Genomic DNA, 15,860 nt, shown 5'->3' with positions numbered 1-15,860 from the left:
GTTTCTCCTTTCCTGTTGCAGTAAAGAGGAACTTCAGCAGTGTAGCAGCTTCCTCAGGCAATGCCACATTAAATGGCGAGGATGGAGTGGAACAGACGGCTATCAAAGTATCTCTAAAATGTCCAATCACGTTCCGGCGGATTCAGCTTCCAGCAAGAGGCCATGACTGTAAACACGTACAGGTAATTGTACAAACATTACTATTCTCTTGCTAGTTGTGTCGTTTTTTATTATAGTTTAAAGTTGAGGGTCAAGTCTGTAGTATGTTATTATGAACCAGTGTGTAACTCTACTTGGATATGTTAATCAATGTAGTGTGCAAATTGGGCAGTGTGCTTTTTTTTTTTCGATATAGTTAGGTTTACTTTTTAAATTCCTCAGATGTTTTTAAATCTTGAAATGCATACAGTCTGTTTGAATTAATCTAATATAGTGACCATTTTTCATTTTACAGTGTTTTGATCTGGAGTCATATTTGCAATTGAACTGTGAACGAGGAACGTGGCGGTGTCCTGTATGCAAGTAAGACCACCATACCAGCAAAATCATTAACATCCTCTTGACAGCTATGGCATAATAAATGTAAAGGCTGCTTGGTGTCTATTGTTCTTCCCTTTGTTTTGATGAAACAAAAATCAGACATCGACACTGGATTGAAACATAATGCACCATATACATTTTCATTTTGCAAGTAATCTGGCTTTCATGACCACACAGACACACGCTGGTACCACTGTCAAGGTTTTGTACAGTTGTGTATGACTCCAAAACCAACCTTTACGATAACATGCCATATTGAAAGGTGTAAAGAATTTTAGAAGAAGTTATTTTAATTTACTGAATGTGGTATCAGTGTTTGGGTACACTCAGTTGTGGATTATGTCACTTGGAAAGTAGGGTTACATAAGGTCTGTATGGATTAATAACAATGTAGTTTACCCTCCTGCGTTATTGGCAGCTGTCATGTGCTGCTGATGGTCTCGGCAATAGTACAATATGATATCCTGCTTGTGATGCTGCATTGAAAATTGGTGTTTTTTTCACTTTGCCCAGTAAAACGGCGCTACTTGAGGGCCTGGAGGTTGACCAATACATGTGGGGAATCTTAAATGCAATTCAGAAGTAAGTTTTGTGATTACTGGTATTTCAGTTAACAGTGGATGAATATAAATTATATATAAAAAAATCCATGTGCCTTAATTATTTATTCAGATATAATACATAGCATTCATATTTATTCATTAACTGCTTAGTTAAACCTAATTAGCTCTTAAATTTGAACAAAAACAATTACTTTTACAGGTTATTACATATCACGTTGTCTAGAAATACTCCCTAGTCCCCAGTAGTTAACGTGGAGTGTGTTTCTTTATTTCTTTCTCAGTTCGGAATTTGAAGAGGTCACCATTGACCCTACGTGTAGTTGGAGGCCAGTACCAATTAAGTCAGACATCCACATCAAGGAGGACCCAGACGGACCATTATCAAAGCGGTTTAAAACTATGAGTCCCAGCCAGATGATCATGCCCAATGTGATGGAAATGATTGCAGCCCTTGGTCCAGGTCCCTCGCACTATCCATCACTACCGCCTCCACCAGGAGGAAATGGTGAATATGGTAGCCAAGGTAGTTATTGGTTTATAGTAGAAAGGGGTTAGAAAAAATAGTTTTTAACAGGAACTTCCATAACATTAACCTAAATCATAAATTCATAAACATCCTACAATTACACAATCTTTAGCAGTACTAGGAGGATAACCTGTAAATTTGGAGCAATAAGTAGCTTGCTAATGTTTCTTTCAAATCTAAATTTACAAAAAGGGAAAGTCAGCTTTAGAATAGGTTAGTGTGCTGGTACTGTAGATGCTAACTGTAGTACTTTATATGTACTACATGCATTATAAAAATGATTTATTTTTTCAGTACTGAAAATGTGCTCAAAGCTTTCTGCGTCCTATGTTGTTTTTCACAAAGCATCTTAGTGATTGTTATGCACAGGATCTCTGCTTATGTCCCTAATGTTTGTCTGTTTTCTGTATTAGGCATCAGTTATCAAGGACACCACAGCTTTGACTTTCCCCATGGTAACCCTGGTGGTACGTCTATGAATGACTTCATGCACGGACCACAACTGTCTCACCCACCTGACATGCCCAACAACCTCATGACTTCTGACAAGCCACTCAGCCACGGAATGCCTGAATCAGTAAGTGACATCACACTTCAACTTGGAACTCAGCCTTCATGTGTGAGCTTCCATTAGAAGACATACTGGGCTGTGCTCTGAAGACTTAACTGCCTGTACAATTCATCAAGAAGCCTTTTCTTCATTAATAGACCTAGTATTGAAATTATAAGTATTCATTGGTTTAAGGAGCTGCATTACTACAATACAGTATATCAGTATTTATAATAGGTGCTAGTAGAAGCACCGAATAGTCACCTAGTTGACAGAAAAGTGACAATTAACCTCAGAAACTGGTAGTCAACTAATCAAACAGTTCAATTTCAAAGCCACAGCTGCAACATAGTAATGTGTTTGTGTGTTTAAAGTGTAGTGGTGAGCAATGTTCTAATTTTAATATTTGAGTTGTAGTCAGCTGTTCAATTGGAATGGAAAGTAACTGTGAAGCGTGCAGTTTCAGGTGGATGGAAGTGCCGCTGCAGTTGGAATCCATTGCATTAAATGACAGTTGAGAACATTAATATAGTTTAAAAAAGGTCCAAGCAGTTCTAAAATATAGTGCACAAACAGTGTTACAACACTGTGCATACAGTAAATTGAGCATCAGACATCAAATACATTGTTTATTAATATTTTAATATATAACTGGTGACTGTTAGACTATGTGCTTTATTTTGCTCTCTTTCCCGCTTTCACCTGAAGAAGAGACCTTTGAGGTCTTGAAAGCTTGTGATTAATTATTATTTAGTTGGTTCAATAAGAGGTATCACATCTCCTTCTCTTTGTCTATTGTCTCTGATACAGCTCCCATTTCATCTATCAGAGTTTATTGAGAAAAATCAACTTAATACACACTGAGTTCCATTATTTTTGTCACTGACAACCATTAACTGGTACATGCTTTACTGTAAAAGACTACCCTGCTGCTCCTGCACAAACACGGCCTATTTGCATACTTCAACCCTGCACTTATTGGCTTACACTTTTTTTTTTGTTCTAATGTGGTAAACAGTTTGCAGCGTGGAATATGTTTACACCAAGTTCTATTTGGTTAGAAAATCACAAATTTGGTAAACTAAATGTGATCAAAAGGGAAGTTCAAAGTTGACACTGCACATTTATTAAAATTAGTGAAACTAAAGACCTAAAAATAAATAAATAAATAAATAAATAACTGGATGTTTTAAGTAAATAAATGAATACAAGCTTTTATTTTATTCAAGTCTGTACTCCCATGAATGAAGTTACCCCAATTAACAAAAGCTAATTACAACAGAGTTTAATTAAAGACGACTTGCCTTTTGTTTTTTTTTTGTTTGTTTTTTCTTTGGGGGGGTTGTGGCACAAACCGTTCTGTGATGGGTCTTTATCTTTCTTGTCTGGTTGCTTTGGATTTGGTGTTCTTGTTAACATCACGGTTGATGGTCTCATTTAAATTTTTCTTCCGACACCCCAAGCACTGTAACTTGTGGCCTCACTTTTCTCTCCTGCCTTTCCTCCTCCGCAGATCCCTCATCCTGGCAGCACTGATCAATCCCATAGTTCCATGCAGCAAAGTTTGCACGCACCTCCTCACCCCAGCAGCCAGTCAGGGCAGCCATTACATCACAGTGGTCCTCCCCAGCAGTTACGGCAGCCGCTTCCACAGCCCGGTTCTAACAACCATCCACACAGCGACTTGACCTTTAACCCCTTAGAAGGTCAGGCTGGTGGGCAGGGACCGCCTGACATGCCGGAACCCTCACTGGATGTAAGTGTGTGTCATGCTATCAATATCCCTGCCCTAGATCTGTGAAACAGCTTTTAGAAAGCAGGAAACCATACCACAACATACATCATACCACAACATATCATGCATTGTTACATATCGACATTGCTGCTTTTATACAACAATCAAACAAAGCTTTCCTGGCTGTCCTATACACTTTTCTGTTGCATGATACATTAAAATCTTATTTTCCTTAACTTGTTCAGGAGGTATGGAGGATGGAGTATTAACCTGAACTTCTTACTAACAACATTTTATTCTGTAGCAGTGTTTTTATTGCCGGCCGGCCCCTGATTTATAAATGAAGTCGTCCTCCACTACCCAATAGTGTCACATTATATGGTGAAGACACTAAATTTTCAAATTGAATTTGGTGATACTGTAATTGTTTATTTTGCATTTGAATCCTTGTTCAGTTTCATACCAGTATACAATGGTGTGACTCAAACTGGGTACTGGGTACCTAACCCTAGCACCCCAGTTTTCAGCATACTAGACTAGGTTTGCTGTGTCCCCCTTACCCATTTTCATTTTTGTCACACAGCACATAAAATGTAATCAGCTGTACTAATGCTGTAATGTGTAAAACAAATACAAAATTAAAAACTGTCAGTAACGTACGTACTAGTTGTTCTTCAAAGGTCTGCATATCTATCTATATATCTTGATAGGAAGATGTTTCAGACAGAGGTTGCTAATGAGTTCCTTAATTCTTTCTCTTCCTTAGCTTCTCCCAGAGCTTGCGAACCCCGACGACCTGCTATCATATCTGGACCCTCCTGACTTGCCAAGCAATAGCAACGAAGATCTTCTTTCTCTCTTTGAAAACAATTAAAGCTCTGCTCCCTCCAAAAATAAAAACAACAAAACAAACATGAATCTTCTGGTTGTAGCCATACAACAAGTCAATCCCAAATTTCTCACAGGAGCTCGTTAATAAAACAAACACAGATGCACTCCTCTGCTCTTCTTCTCTCAGAACTGTCTTCTTAGCCAGACAAACTAACCGAAAGTAGCTGGAGATGCAAACAGTACGCCATTCTGATTGGCTGTCATGTTTGTCATTCTTGAACTTTTGAAACTGTGCAGCTATATTCAATCCTTTGTAAATCATGTAGAACGAGTGCTGTAAGAATCATAGAAAGATGTCATAGCATTTTATTTTAGAGAAGATATTCGCACAGGCTGCCCATTCTGGCCAGTGTCCGAAAGCCCGTCGACCAGTGTTCTTCCAGTCCTAGGAACTGTGGCTTCCCTTGACAACTGCACCTTTGCCAACTGACATCCGAATGAATAAGTGTACCGCTGGCCCCAAGAGCAACATTCAAAGCACAAGAAGTTATGTGAAACTCAAAAAGGCAGCAAAACCTTAAAGGGAAGTGCTCATGCAACGCAATCAACTATGGATGAATCACCTGTTGCTGTCCAGTATATAGGCAATCCCAGAACATTTGTGGGGATTTGACATTACAAAGCAAAAGGCACAGAAAAAACAAGAGAATTTTGCCAGCACATGGAAACGCAGCCATTACGGTTGAAAACTTGCGGTGTGTATAAGGGAAAAGTGAGATTGTGGTCGACAACAGTGAGCGTTTATTCTGGTTTTTTTTTTTGTTTTGTTTGTTTTTGTTTTTCTGAACGTGAAAATTTCTCTTCACCGCACAATAAACAGATCAGTGCTGGTGAAGCACTAATCCCTCCTAGGAGGCAGCAAATTAACTCCCCCCCCCCCCCCCCCACTGTCTTCTGTAATTCACTGGATTGGGCATTTAGCAGATCCCAGTTTATTTTTTTTTTTAACAAGACTGTTACATACTGGCCCAGTTCTTAAGTTACCTACCAGGAGTTTTAAATACACAAAAATAATCCACTTTGTAGATTATTATTACTGTTACTGCCCTCAATAGACCTCGGTGCCAGAGTCACTGTATTGTACCCTTGCCTTGTGCTTCTCTTATGTGGTTGCTTATCCTGCATGAGCCTTGTGTCGCTCTTGTACCCATTTTGTGGTGTTTGTCTCTCTTTGATGAATTATGTACAGTAAATTGTCTAAAAAGTGCATGTGTGCCAATTTTGCCCTTGTTCAGTGATGTTCCTAGCTAAAACGCAATGTATGTTTTCATCAATGAATTTTACTCCAGGAAAATCTTTTTCTTTCTTTCTTTTCTTTTTTTCTACCATTTTTCATCATTCTTTCATGAATTTTGCTTGGAATCTTAAAGTGCCAGATATTGTTTTCTCTTTTTTTTATTTTTTTTTGTCGTCCATTTTTTTTTTTTAATAAATACTTTGTTTTTGTTTTTTGGGGGTTTTTTGCAGTGATGCAAATGGTATACAATGAACTTACCATTGGGAAATTGCTTTATATCACCAAAGTTATCTTTGTAAAAAAAAAGTGTTATTTTATTCATTTTATTAAAAAAAAAAAAAAAAAAAAAAAAAAAAAAAAATTGTAATATCTGATCCACCACTGCTGTAGATGCATCATAAATGTATGGTAGTCTCCAGTACTTTGCTGTAGATAGTAAAACAAATGGCTGATTGCCTTTTTATTTCTGGTAGCAGTATTGGAACTGTAAAGGTCATCTAGAGAAGTTCCCATTTTTTTTTTTTTTTTCTATTTTTAGTTTTTTTTTTAAAAAACGCTGTTCAGTATGGAAAATGATTATTTTAAAAAAAAAATGCTATTGTAAATATCTTTGTGAATATTTTAGTATCGTCTTTGATAATATTTAACATTTTCATGATTGGTTGTCCATTGTTGGTTTTTAATACCATCTCTGGTAAGCTTTTGTCCCTTGTTAAAGGAGGGTTGTCCTATAAAGCAGCAAGACATTGAAAGAATGTCTCCATAAGCTAATTTGTCCAGGTTTACTTTTTTCCTACCAAGATTTTAGAGTTCATTGAAATGAGAAAAATATAAACAGATATATCTGTGTTTTTAGAATTTGTATCACAGATATGGAACAAAGACAAATCTGCGAAGGGCTTGGCACTATTTTAAATCGGAACAGCCTTGCCCTTTCAAGAGTAATTGGCAACCTTTATATGTAACCCTATTATAACCATGTTGTCTGGGCTTTAATAGGTCTGATCAATTGCTGTTTTCTGTCAGTTGTATGTATAGATGTTTGGCTCTTCATTTGTCTTAAAGAAGGTGTTACATGGGCAGAATTTGAGCTGTGCTGTGGTCTAAATCAGTATATTATACAAAATAATACCTTAAAAGCTGAATGCACCCTGGTTGATATGTCGGTTATATTTAAAAATGTATTTATTTAGTATGTTATGGCTTTACATTTATCAATACAATTTGTATTTTGTATTTTTGTTATCTCTAGTGAAAGATAAAGACCATTTAAATATTGTATCTCATATGTTGGTATGTTTTTTTTTTTTTTTTAATATATTTTTTTTTATATATATAAATATATGATTTTAGTAAGTAAAAAAGTAAAGACAGTACTCCTTATTATTTGGTTGTACTTATTTATGGGTGTTGCAGAACCACTACCGGAAGATTCCACAGCCATATTTGCTGCTGGAGTGGATTGTTGCACCTGTGAAGTGGATGATAAAGTTGTGTACTGGTGCTTGTTTTCTTACAGCTTCCACTTTAATAGTGAGACATAGACGTGTGCAACTTTAAGGCAAATGAAAGGTCTCTCGTTTTAAAAAAGAAATAAATAAATGCACTGCCAGATTATTTTACATTCTGGAAATGGGATATTAAAAACAATAACCTCAATGTTATACACGTTGGTGTACTGACATCTGTGAGCTGTGTTCATGTAACAAGCTCCCTTCCCTTACTGTAGTTGTACAATCTAAAGACTGTCTGAGAAGCCCCCCACCCCCCCACTGGAAAATGATAGTCCCCCCACCAATACATGAGACTGTAGGACACAAAATGGCTGCCGTGGGGGGACCCAAGGGATATCTGTACATATGTAAATGATGAATAGAGACATGTTAACAGAAATGTATTCATTTTCCTTGGGAATGTGCATTGTTTCTTTAGGATTAAACAAGCTTGCAACCCCTGTCAGAAGTGACTCAGTGTGGAAAATGAATCTTGTTTGTTAGTGTCTGTGAAATCTCAACGTTTGTTTCACTTGTAATATATTCTAATCCATTTTACGAGGGGGAAAACACCTTTGTTTTACCTACATGTAATATTTAGCTTAAGTGTATTAGTCTATCACCTGTGTATTTAAGGTGCTACAGAAAAGAATTATGAAGAAAATAAAGGGGAAGGGAATAGAGGGGGTGGGGGATTCAAAAAGATTGGAACCAAATTCATAGTTTGTACAATTTTTGATATTATCAGAAGAAAAAAAACTAAAAGGTACAATCTGAGGTGATAAATGCAAAAGTGGCCATTGTCATTTTGTTTGTACATTGTATGTACAATGCAATCATTTCATATTCTAAACTGGTCAGAAAAAGAAAAAAAAAAAAACTAATTGTGATTTTTAGTCTTGCAAAGCTGTATGTAGTTAGATGATGTGACAGCCTAATATTTATCTAATAAATATGTATTCAGATGAAACCTGTATATCATGGTGTTCATGTGGTCTGTTTGTATTTAAAGACAAATCTTTAAATATGGTAGTTTATACTACTTTATTGTAAAAGTGCAGTCACTCAATATTCTTATGTTAAACTTTTTACAAAATAAATTCAGATAAAAAATAAGGCTTTGCCAAATATATATTTTCCAGGTTTTTAACATTGTAGGGACCACTCTGTTTATTTAATACCGTCCTCAGAGCAGGAGGTCATGAATTCCTGTGTTTTCTAATGATTTAGTACTTGTGTTAATAGGTGACAATGTCAAGCAGCCATTAATGTTCGCGCCTATATATATATATATATATATATATATATATATATATATATATATATATATATATATATATATATATATATATCAAATCAAATTAAATGCAACTTAAACCAGAAGATCAGCAGAATCAAAAATAATTGCAAGTGTGTCAGTAACACAAATCCCAGGCCACGGCTGTAATGATAAAGTAGATGACCATGCTGTGTATCAACAGTATTCCAATATAGTATAGCGTAAGAATGATCAATGACATGTTTAATCACAATTTGATAATCGATTCTCCAGATTAATGCAAAAATGGAAGTGCAAGACACAGACAGGCCCGTACAGGGGTGCAGGAACCAGGGGCGCTGGGGGTGCAGCAGCGCCCCCTGCATTGAAGTGCCGAGACAAGTTTTTACTCATTCAAGATTTGCATATACTGTATGGTATCAGAAAACAACAGGTTCTATGATCAACAATAGTTGAAACACAAACATCTGACATATGATGTCACATGAAAATAAACACTACAATATTTTAAGGCTCAAACTTGAATATTTTGTTATGATTTAACATTATTGTCAATATGAATTAGATTATGGTTTTCACTGGATTATGTATTGAGGGAAGAGGTATAAAAATATATTAGCAACATGATATCACGATGTGTTTATAAAGCTTTTTACAGTACACACAGGATATGTTTTTGGCAACATACTGCACATACATCTAAGCCTATGGTTCAGAACATTAAGAGTTCTTGTTTTTCATAAAATAGTTTCAACAAGAATGGTTGACAGCTGTAATTTATAGACCATCTCTGTCATACACATCCTGAAGGCTGTTTGCTTTTGGGTCTATTTTGCATCCACTGATATAGGTGTTTTTCTGGGTCACATCATTGCTAAAGGGGGCAATGGTAAGAACAATTTAAAGTGATTTGGTGCATAAGACTAATTAATTGTTCCTCTGGGGTGGGCATGTCAGGTCCCACTCATGAATGGCCATGGGCTGTTTGTAACTTTAACTTGGACCCTGGATGTCTGATCCCATCTTCTCAAGAGATTCAAGAACCAGAATAGATCTCCACAAAGTCACAGACTTGCAAAAAGTATTACAGAATATGAGGGGCAGTCAATTCTCATTCTATGCATGAGGTTAGTGGGTAATAATAAGCAGCCAGTATGGTATGCTGTAATATCCTGGTGGTCACTAATAACCATGGTTTGGGTGTTGGGATTATTAAGGACATGCTATGCTAAGCCACAGGCACTTGAGGATGTTTATAGTGTTTTGTTTTGCCACTGCATTTTCCCATGTGAATCCATGCCAAGCTGTATTTCCAACTGTATGTTTAACAGCAGGCTGTTTTAGACAGATAGTAGTGGCTATCCAGCTTGAGTAGACTGCATAGCTACAGTATTTCTAAAACCCCATTCTCTTCTCAACTGCTACTGGCTGGTCGAACCACTGTCATTCTGTTCTCTGGATCCTCCTGGGTTTTTATGCTGGCTGAGCATCTTGGTTTAGTTTACTAATCTAATACTGCTGCCTTATACTATATTATTCCCTCTGGTGCTTTCCCGAGGAGTGTCCTCTTTATTAGCAGCATCAAATACAATAACAAGACAGCTGGTTTGACCTTTGACAATGAGGCCTCCTTAACAACAAACAGGTTTTAAATGAATACCTATAATCCGTTTACTGCCTTGCACAGTTAAACTATACTTGGAGGTAAGTGAATTACTAAAGTACTAAATAGCATTAGCACATATCAACAGATTGTTGCAAAGGTAAGTTATATTAATATCATATCTAGTTAGCAGATGACATATTGCTAAAATTAAATTTCGTTTTTATTCAAATATAATCACATAAGGGAAAGTAGTTACAATTCCGTACATTTCCACTAGAGGTCTCTGTGGCAGTTATATGACCCTTGTCATGCTGAACACTACTTCCTGTATTAGTGGCATTTTATGGTAACCTTGCAGTGCACATTGAATACGAGTTAACTTTGTTACAATGTTGCAGTTCGCAGGTCGTCAGTTATTTCAATGCAGTTTTAAAGATCTTTCTAAATTGGGTTCTTTGGCGTTGATTACAGCTAGATTATGCAGCTCACAACCAAGTAAGAATCCGGTGGTGTATTTTGACATTGCTGCAGATAACCAGCATCTTGGGAGAGTCACCTTTGAGGTAACAAAGTTGTGTTTTTAATGTATTTTCTAATTGATTTCATAACTGATTGTAATAGCATACGGTATTCCTTGCATTTATCGGTACTGTATATCATATATTTAATATTTGCATAGGCAATTAATTAACTGTTTGTTGACACGTGTAGGCTTTAATTAAATTTCAAATTAATTTTCCAAGTTACTGCTACTTTTCAAGTGTATTTGAACACACGTGCTTTACTACACAGTACAGACGGCTTTTCAAAATGACATTAATTACATAATAATACTAAAGCCCCACTGTGTTGTGAGTGTACCAAAAAGTCAAATCTACCGGTATTGGACTTCAGCAGATTAAACTTGGAAGTTGAAGGCTGCCATTTTCTTTTAATATTGTATTTGTTGGTGGTTGTTGTTTTTTTTTTTATTTCATTGCGTGCGTTCACGGAGCTCATGATGTGCAGAATCTGACCAATTTAACCAATGGATGCGTTCAAGGAGATCATTCTTACAAGGTCATTGGCTACATTGGTCATCTGCGCAGAATGAGCGGTTTTTCATAAAAACAAAAATTGACCCGTTTTCATTTTTCAATTTCTGAGTTTAAAATACAAAAAACAAATTCAGGTTTGTTTTCCCATTTTTCATATTGCTTTTGGAAACGAAGTACTCGAAATGTAAAAAAATACAAAAGTAAATAATAGAACAATTAAAAAAAAAAAAAAAAGTACTAATCGTGCTCCACTCGTATCGAATGTGTCCCGGTGTTAATATAAACCAGTTAAATTGATAAAGTTAATTTTATAAAGCCAAATATAAATATTAAGAACCCTACGTAGGGTTGGTTGTCCCCCCTCTTGTGTATGAAGGCTCATTATTTTTTATTATTATTAGAATACACTGTACCTGAGTGATACAAGGGTGATTTATTAAATTCACTTAACGTAGACCTACGGCTGTATTGTAATACAGTACTTTTTTTTTTTTTTAACAACTGCTAAATTAATAAATAATGTTGGTAAACAGACAGTACACTTCCACGACAATAAGCACAGGCGCGAAATTATTGCATCGTCATAACAGTGGGACACAGAGCTGGCCGTGTCTTCCCCCTTTTTTAAAAAAAAAGGTCTTGAAGGAGCTAAATAATTTACGATATTAAATGTGGTGGAGTGTTTTCATGCTGGGGGGGGGGGGGGGGGGGGGGGGTTTGTAACAGAATACGGTGAAGGTTGGGGGTGAATTCTGTTGTAGTTTTGCACGGTATCGCAGTTCCTTCTTTTGTAAGATCTGCAAACTGCATGGAGAGAGGGAATGTCAGCATCTTACAGAGCTTGCCATAGGATCACTAAAGGGGCCTGGCACGCTTTTATTGATTGAATAAGTATTTCCCCCTAAAGATACGTTGGTATATCTATCATTGTTTAAGTGTGTACCTGTTTGAGAAGCATTAACAGATTGCCTGTGTAGTGTTGTCTCTCCAGATATCTGCTTGAATTCTACCTTCTGTATCACCGACTCTTGGAGATTGATTTCATTTCTTGTCCCTACAGTCTATTATTTATTTATTACTCCATATGCGTGTGGATTTAAAAAGGCCAGGAGGTTAAAAGACTTGTGCTGTGGTTACTCCATGTATTTTCCGAGATCTTGTAACTTCATTGTTTATTACATCAAAATGCAAAAATACATATGGTGTTAAATATAAGAACATAAGATCATAAAAACATGAGGAGGCCATACGGCCCATCTTGCTCGTTTGGTTGTTAGTAGCTTATTGATCCCAGAATCTCATCAAGCAGCTTCTTGAAGGATCCAAGGGCGTCAGCTTCAACAACATTACTGGGGAGTTGGTTCCAGACTCCCACAGTTTGCCTTCAGGAGTGCTTTAATTGCTACCAGTGTAGTGTTAGATAGTGGTACATACTCAGAATACGGTACACATACCAAAACTTGACATGTATAATGTCAGAAAGTGGTTCGGATTTTGGTAAATATGCAGTCAGTTGCGATCAGATGGGTGTTTTGCTATTGTCAAAAATAGGTGCATTTGACGTTAATTATACTTTTTTTTTTTTTTTTCAAACTTAAAAAATGGAAACAGACAACCAATTTCTCTTAAAAGAAAAAATAATTCACGATGAATAAGACACAATGAAAAGTCACCGCAAAGTTGCACAAGTAAAACATTTTACAAGACCCAATGTATTGCATATGATACATGTTTGTATACTTTTTTCTTAATGTTGGAAAAAACATAATAAATTACATTGAAAACGATGTAAAAGAACAAAAATGACATAACGTACCAGATTTGAGTGGGCGTTTCTCTGCTTGCTTAGCGGAAGTTGATTAGGCATGTGCAACCAAGCGCAGCGCAGTTTGTAAAACTTTTTAATACCTACCTGAAAATAACCCTACACTGGTACTGCCAAGCGGAGGTGGAGGAAATCCATGTAAAAAAAAATTTGCTTCCTTGTGCTGACGCATATTGGAAGTTGATATTCAAATAAAAGGTCATGCCTACAGTGAATTTTTCTTTTTAGTCTTCCATTGTGCTTTTCATGGTGAACCCTATATCCAAAGACAAAAATACCTGGCAGGTTGTCAAAATGCAAACAAAAGTAATGTGGATAAGTAACAACCACACAATGAAAATGTGCACGTATCAATTTTGTTTTGCAGTTGAATGCAGATGTGGTCCCTAAAACAGCAGGTAGGAATACTATTATCTCTCTTTAATGTTACAGTACCCTGTAAATGTGGTACTGTACATAACGCTATTTTGCCTGCCAGAACTTGTCCAACAAATTCTGTAACTTACTGTAAGTCAATGACAACAAATCACATATACACCTCCATAAGAGGAAATATTCCAAACTGAAGAAAAATATCATCATAGAAATACAATTAAGTAATTAGAAACATCATAAACCTAAAAAATAATGCAAGATTTGTATATATATATATATATATATATATATATATATATATATATATATATATATATATATGATGAATACAGTAACTAAACAGTCAAGCTGGCTGCATTTTACATGTAAACAATGCTGTTACACAAAGAATAATTCCTTCAACTGGTATGGTTACTGTGTGCTTACTAAATATTATTAATATTATTAATCTGTTTTGACAGAGAACTTCAGAGCACTTTGCACAGGGGAAAAGGGATATGGATACAAGGGGTCAATATTTCACAGGGTGATTCCCCAGTTCATGTGCCAGGTATTGTCTTTCTTTTTCTTGGTCAAGGAACTTGTTTTCAAAGATCGAGGCAGCAACTCTGATGGATGGAATGGGTTTAGTTGGAATATTACACAGGAATGTTCAGGTTTTCCCTTTCAACCAAGTCCAAGTGCAGGACAATCAACTACCAATTCATTGGAATTATAAAATAATCTGTCGACTCGTCCTAAAATTTTTAATATTGTCTGAAACAATGTCCCAATCTATAAAATGGGAACTTAACCGTGTCTGTGTCCCCCCCACCCCAAGGTATGCTCTTTTAAATTAAAGGTTTCCACTGCATTGTTATAGGGTGGAGACTTTACCAACCACAATGGCACAGGAGGGAAATCAATCTATGGTGCAAGGTTTCCAGATGAGAACTTCAAACTGCAGCACACCGGGCCAGGTATGTTTAAAATAAACTACCCTTCATCAAGTATTGGGACAATATTTGGACTTAAGTAGTATATTTGTATCTTGTTATCCCTGAATAGATAATAATCCTATTAAATACATGCACACATATTATATTAGCTACAGTAATAATATGCACACATGCATGTGACCCTATCCATACTTTAGATGCAAGTTTGCACCTCAGCTGATCAGGAGTAGAGATAATTAGTAAGAGATCTGAGTAAGGTAAAACAAATGTATTTATGTCCCTCGTGTTCATGTAAAAATCAATTTTGAATGGGATGCACCAGCATTTCAAAAGTCATTAATTAAAGTGATATGGGAACATTGCAAATTATGATACAGTAAAACGATGGCGAGTTTTTTATATTCCCTAAATGCCATTAGGTGCCACATTTCTCAGTAAGTGCTGTGTAGCAATGGTGTCCCTGTCATGCATATACAGTACATGCATAACGATTGTTCTCTTCGACAATTTCCCCCCCCCCCCCCCCCCCCCCCCCCCCCCCCAATCAATTACTTGGTCCACAAGTTCAGGTACCGACCTGTTCCAATGCTGGACCAAACACAAATGGATCTCAGTTCTTTATATGTACCACCAAAACTCCATGGTAAGCTTATCCGGTGTCTTTAGTTTGCATGTGCCAGAAATGAACGATTTGATGGTAATATGCTTGTTCCTAATGTTTTCTTAGGCTGGACGGAAAACATGTTGTGTTTGGCCATGTAAAGGAAGGGATAGATGTGATAACACAAGTTGAAAAGTATGGCTCTAGAAATGGGAGCACCTCCAAGAAGATAACTGTCACAGACTGCGGAGAGCTTGTGTAAATGTTCTTCTTGTGTTCATGTTTGTTGGTACAAAAAAAATACTGAATAAAAGTCACTTTTTTCTAATGGCTTCTATATTGTAACAAGACTCTACTCATTCATGTGGAAACTGCCTTCCTTTCTCATGGTTATGGTGTTTGTCTATTGTTTACAGAACATGCATACACTCATTACTAGCATATTGGAATGCTATGAAAGAGGTGTGACAGTAGGGGGCAGCACAGACCTGTTTTTGTATAATTTTAAGAAGTGTTTTTAATATTTACAGTCAAAGACAACAATTATAGAAACATTGCTTAAATTGTAGAAAACATTCAATCAGTGAAAAAAGTGGATTTATTTTTATAATACCAAATCGGTAAATGACACCATTATACCAGTTTACTGTGGAAGGTTTGGATA

The 15,860-nt window shown here is 36.3% G+C and overlaps 2 protein-coding genes across 11 annotated transcripts in view; both read left to right on the top strand.

Annotated features, from left to right (window-relative positions):
• The window catches only part of LOC121326197 (zinc finger MIZ domain-containing protein 1-like), a 147,533-nt gene extending 141,149 nt beyond the window's left edge, over positions 1-6,384 (top strand). For 8 of the 10 annotated variants that reach the window (XM_041269397.1, XM_041269396.1, XM_041269402.1 and 5 more), the window contains 7 exons: positions 22-182; positions 455-522; positions 1,054-1,122; positions 1,385-1,626; positions 2,043-2,206; positions 3,693-3,935; positions 4,681-6,384. In XM_041269397.1, the coding sequence (XP_041125331.1) occupies positions 22-182; positions 455-522; positions 1,054-1,122; positions 1,385-1,626; positions 2,043-2,206; positions 3,693-3,935; positions 4,681-4,788 (1,055 nt within the window). In that variant the 3' untranslated portion in view covers positions 4,789-6,384. The remainder of the gene's footprint in view (positions 1-21; positions 183-454; positions 523-1,053; positions 1,123-1,384; positions 1,627-2,042; positions 2,207-3,692; positions 3,936-4,680) is intronic. The other 2 variants (XM_041269399.1, XM_041269403.1) reach the window with 2 other exon arrangements.
• A 4,353-nt stretch (positions 6,385-10,737) lies between these two features.
• On the top strand, positions 10,738-15,533 carry LOC121325112 (peptidyl-prolyl cis-trans isomerase A-like). Its single transcript, XM_041267401.1, has 6 exons — positions 10,738-10,983; positions 13,650-13,680; positions 14,119-14,207; positions 14,520-14,623; positions 15,170-15,238; positions 15,323-15,533. Exons 1-6 carry the CDS (start codon positions 10,810-10,812, stop codon positions 15,456-15,458), a joined length of 603 nt encoding a protein of 200 aa, XP_041123335.1. The 5' UTR covers positions 10,738-10,809; the 3' UTR covers positions 15,459-15,533.
• Positions 15,534-15,860: the final 327 nt, after the last annotated feature.

The sequence above is a fragment of the Polyodon spathula genome, chromosome 13 (assembly GCF_017654505.1).
Source record: "Polyodon spathula isolate WHYD16114869_AA chromosome 13, ASM1765450v1, whole genome shotgun sequence".
Taxonomy (NCBI): Eukaryota; Metazoa; Chordata; class Actinopteri; order Acipenseriformes; family Polyodontidae; genus Polyodon; species Polyodon spathula.
This window is presented reverse-complemented; position numbering and strand designations above follow the sequence as displayed.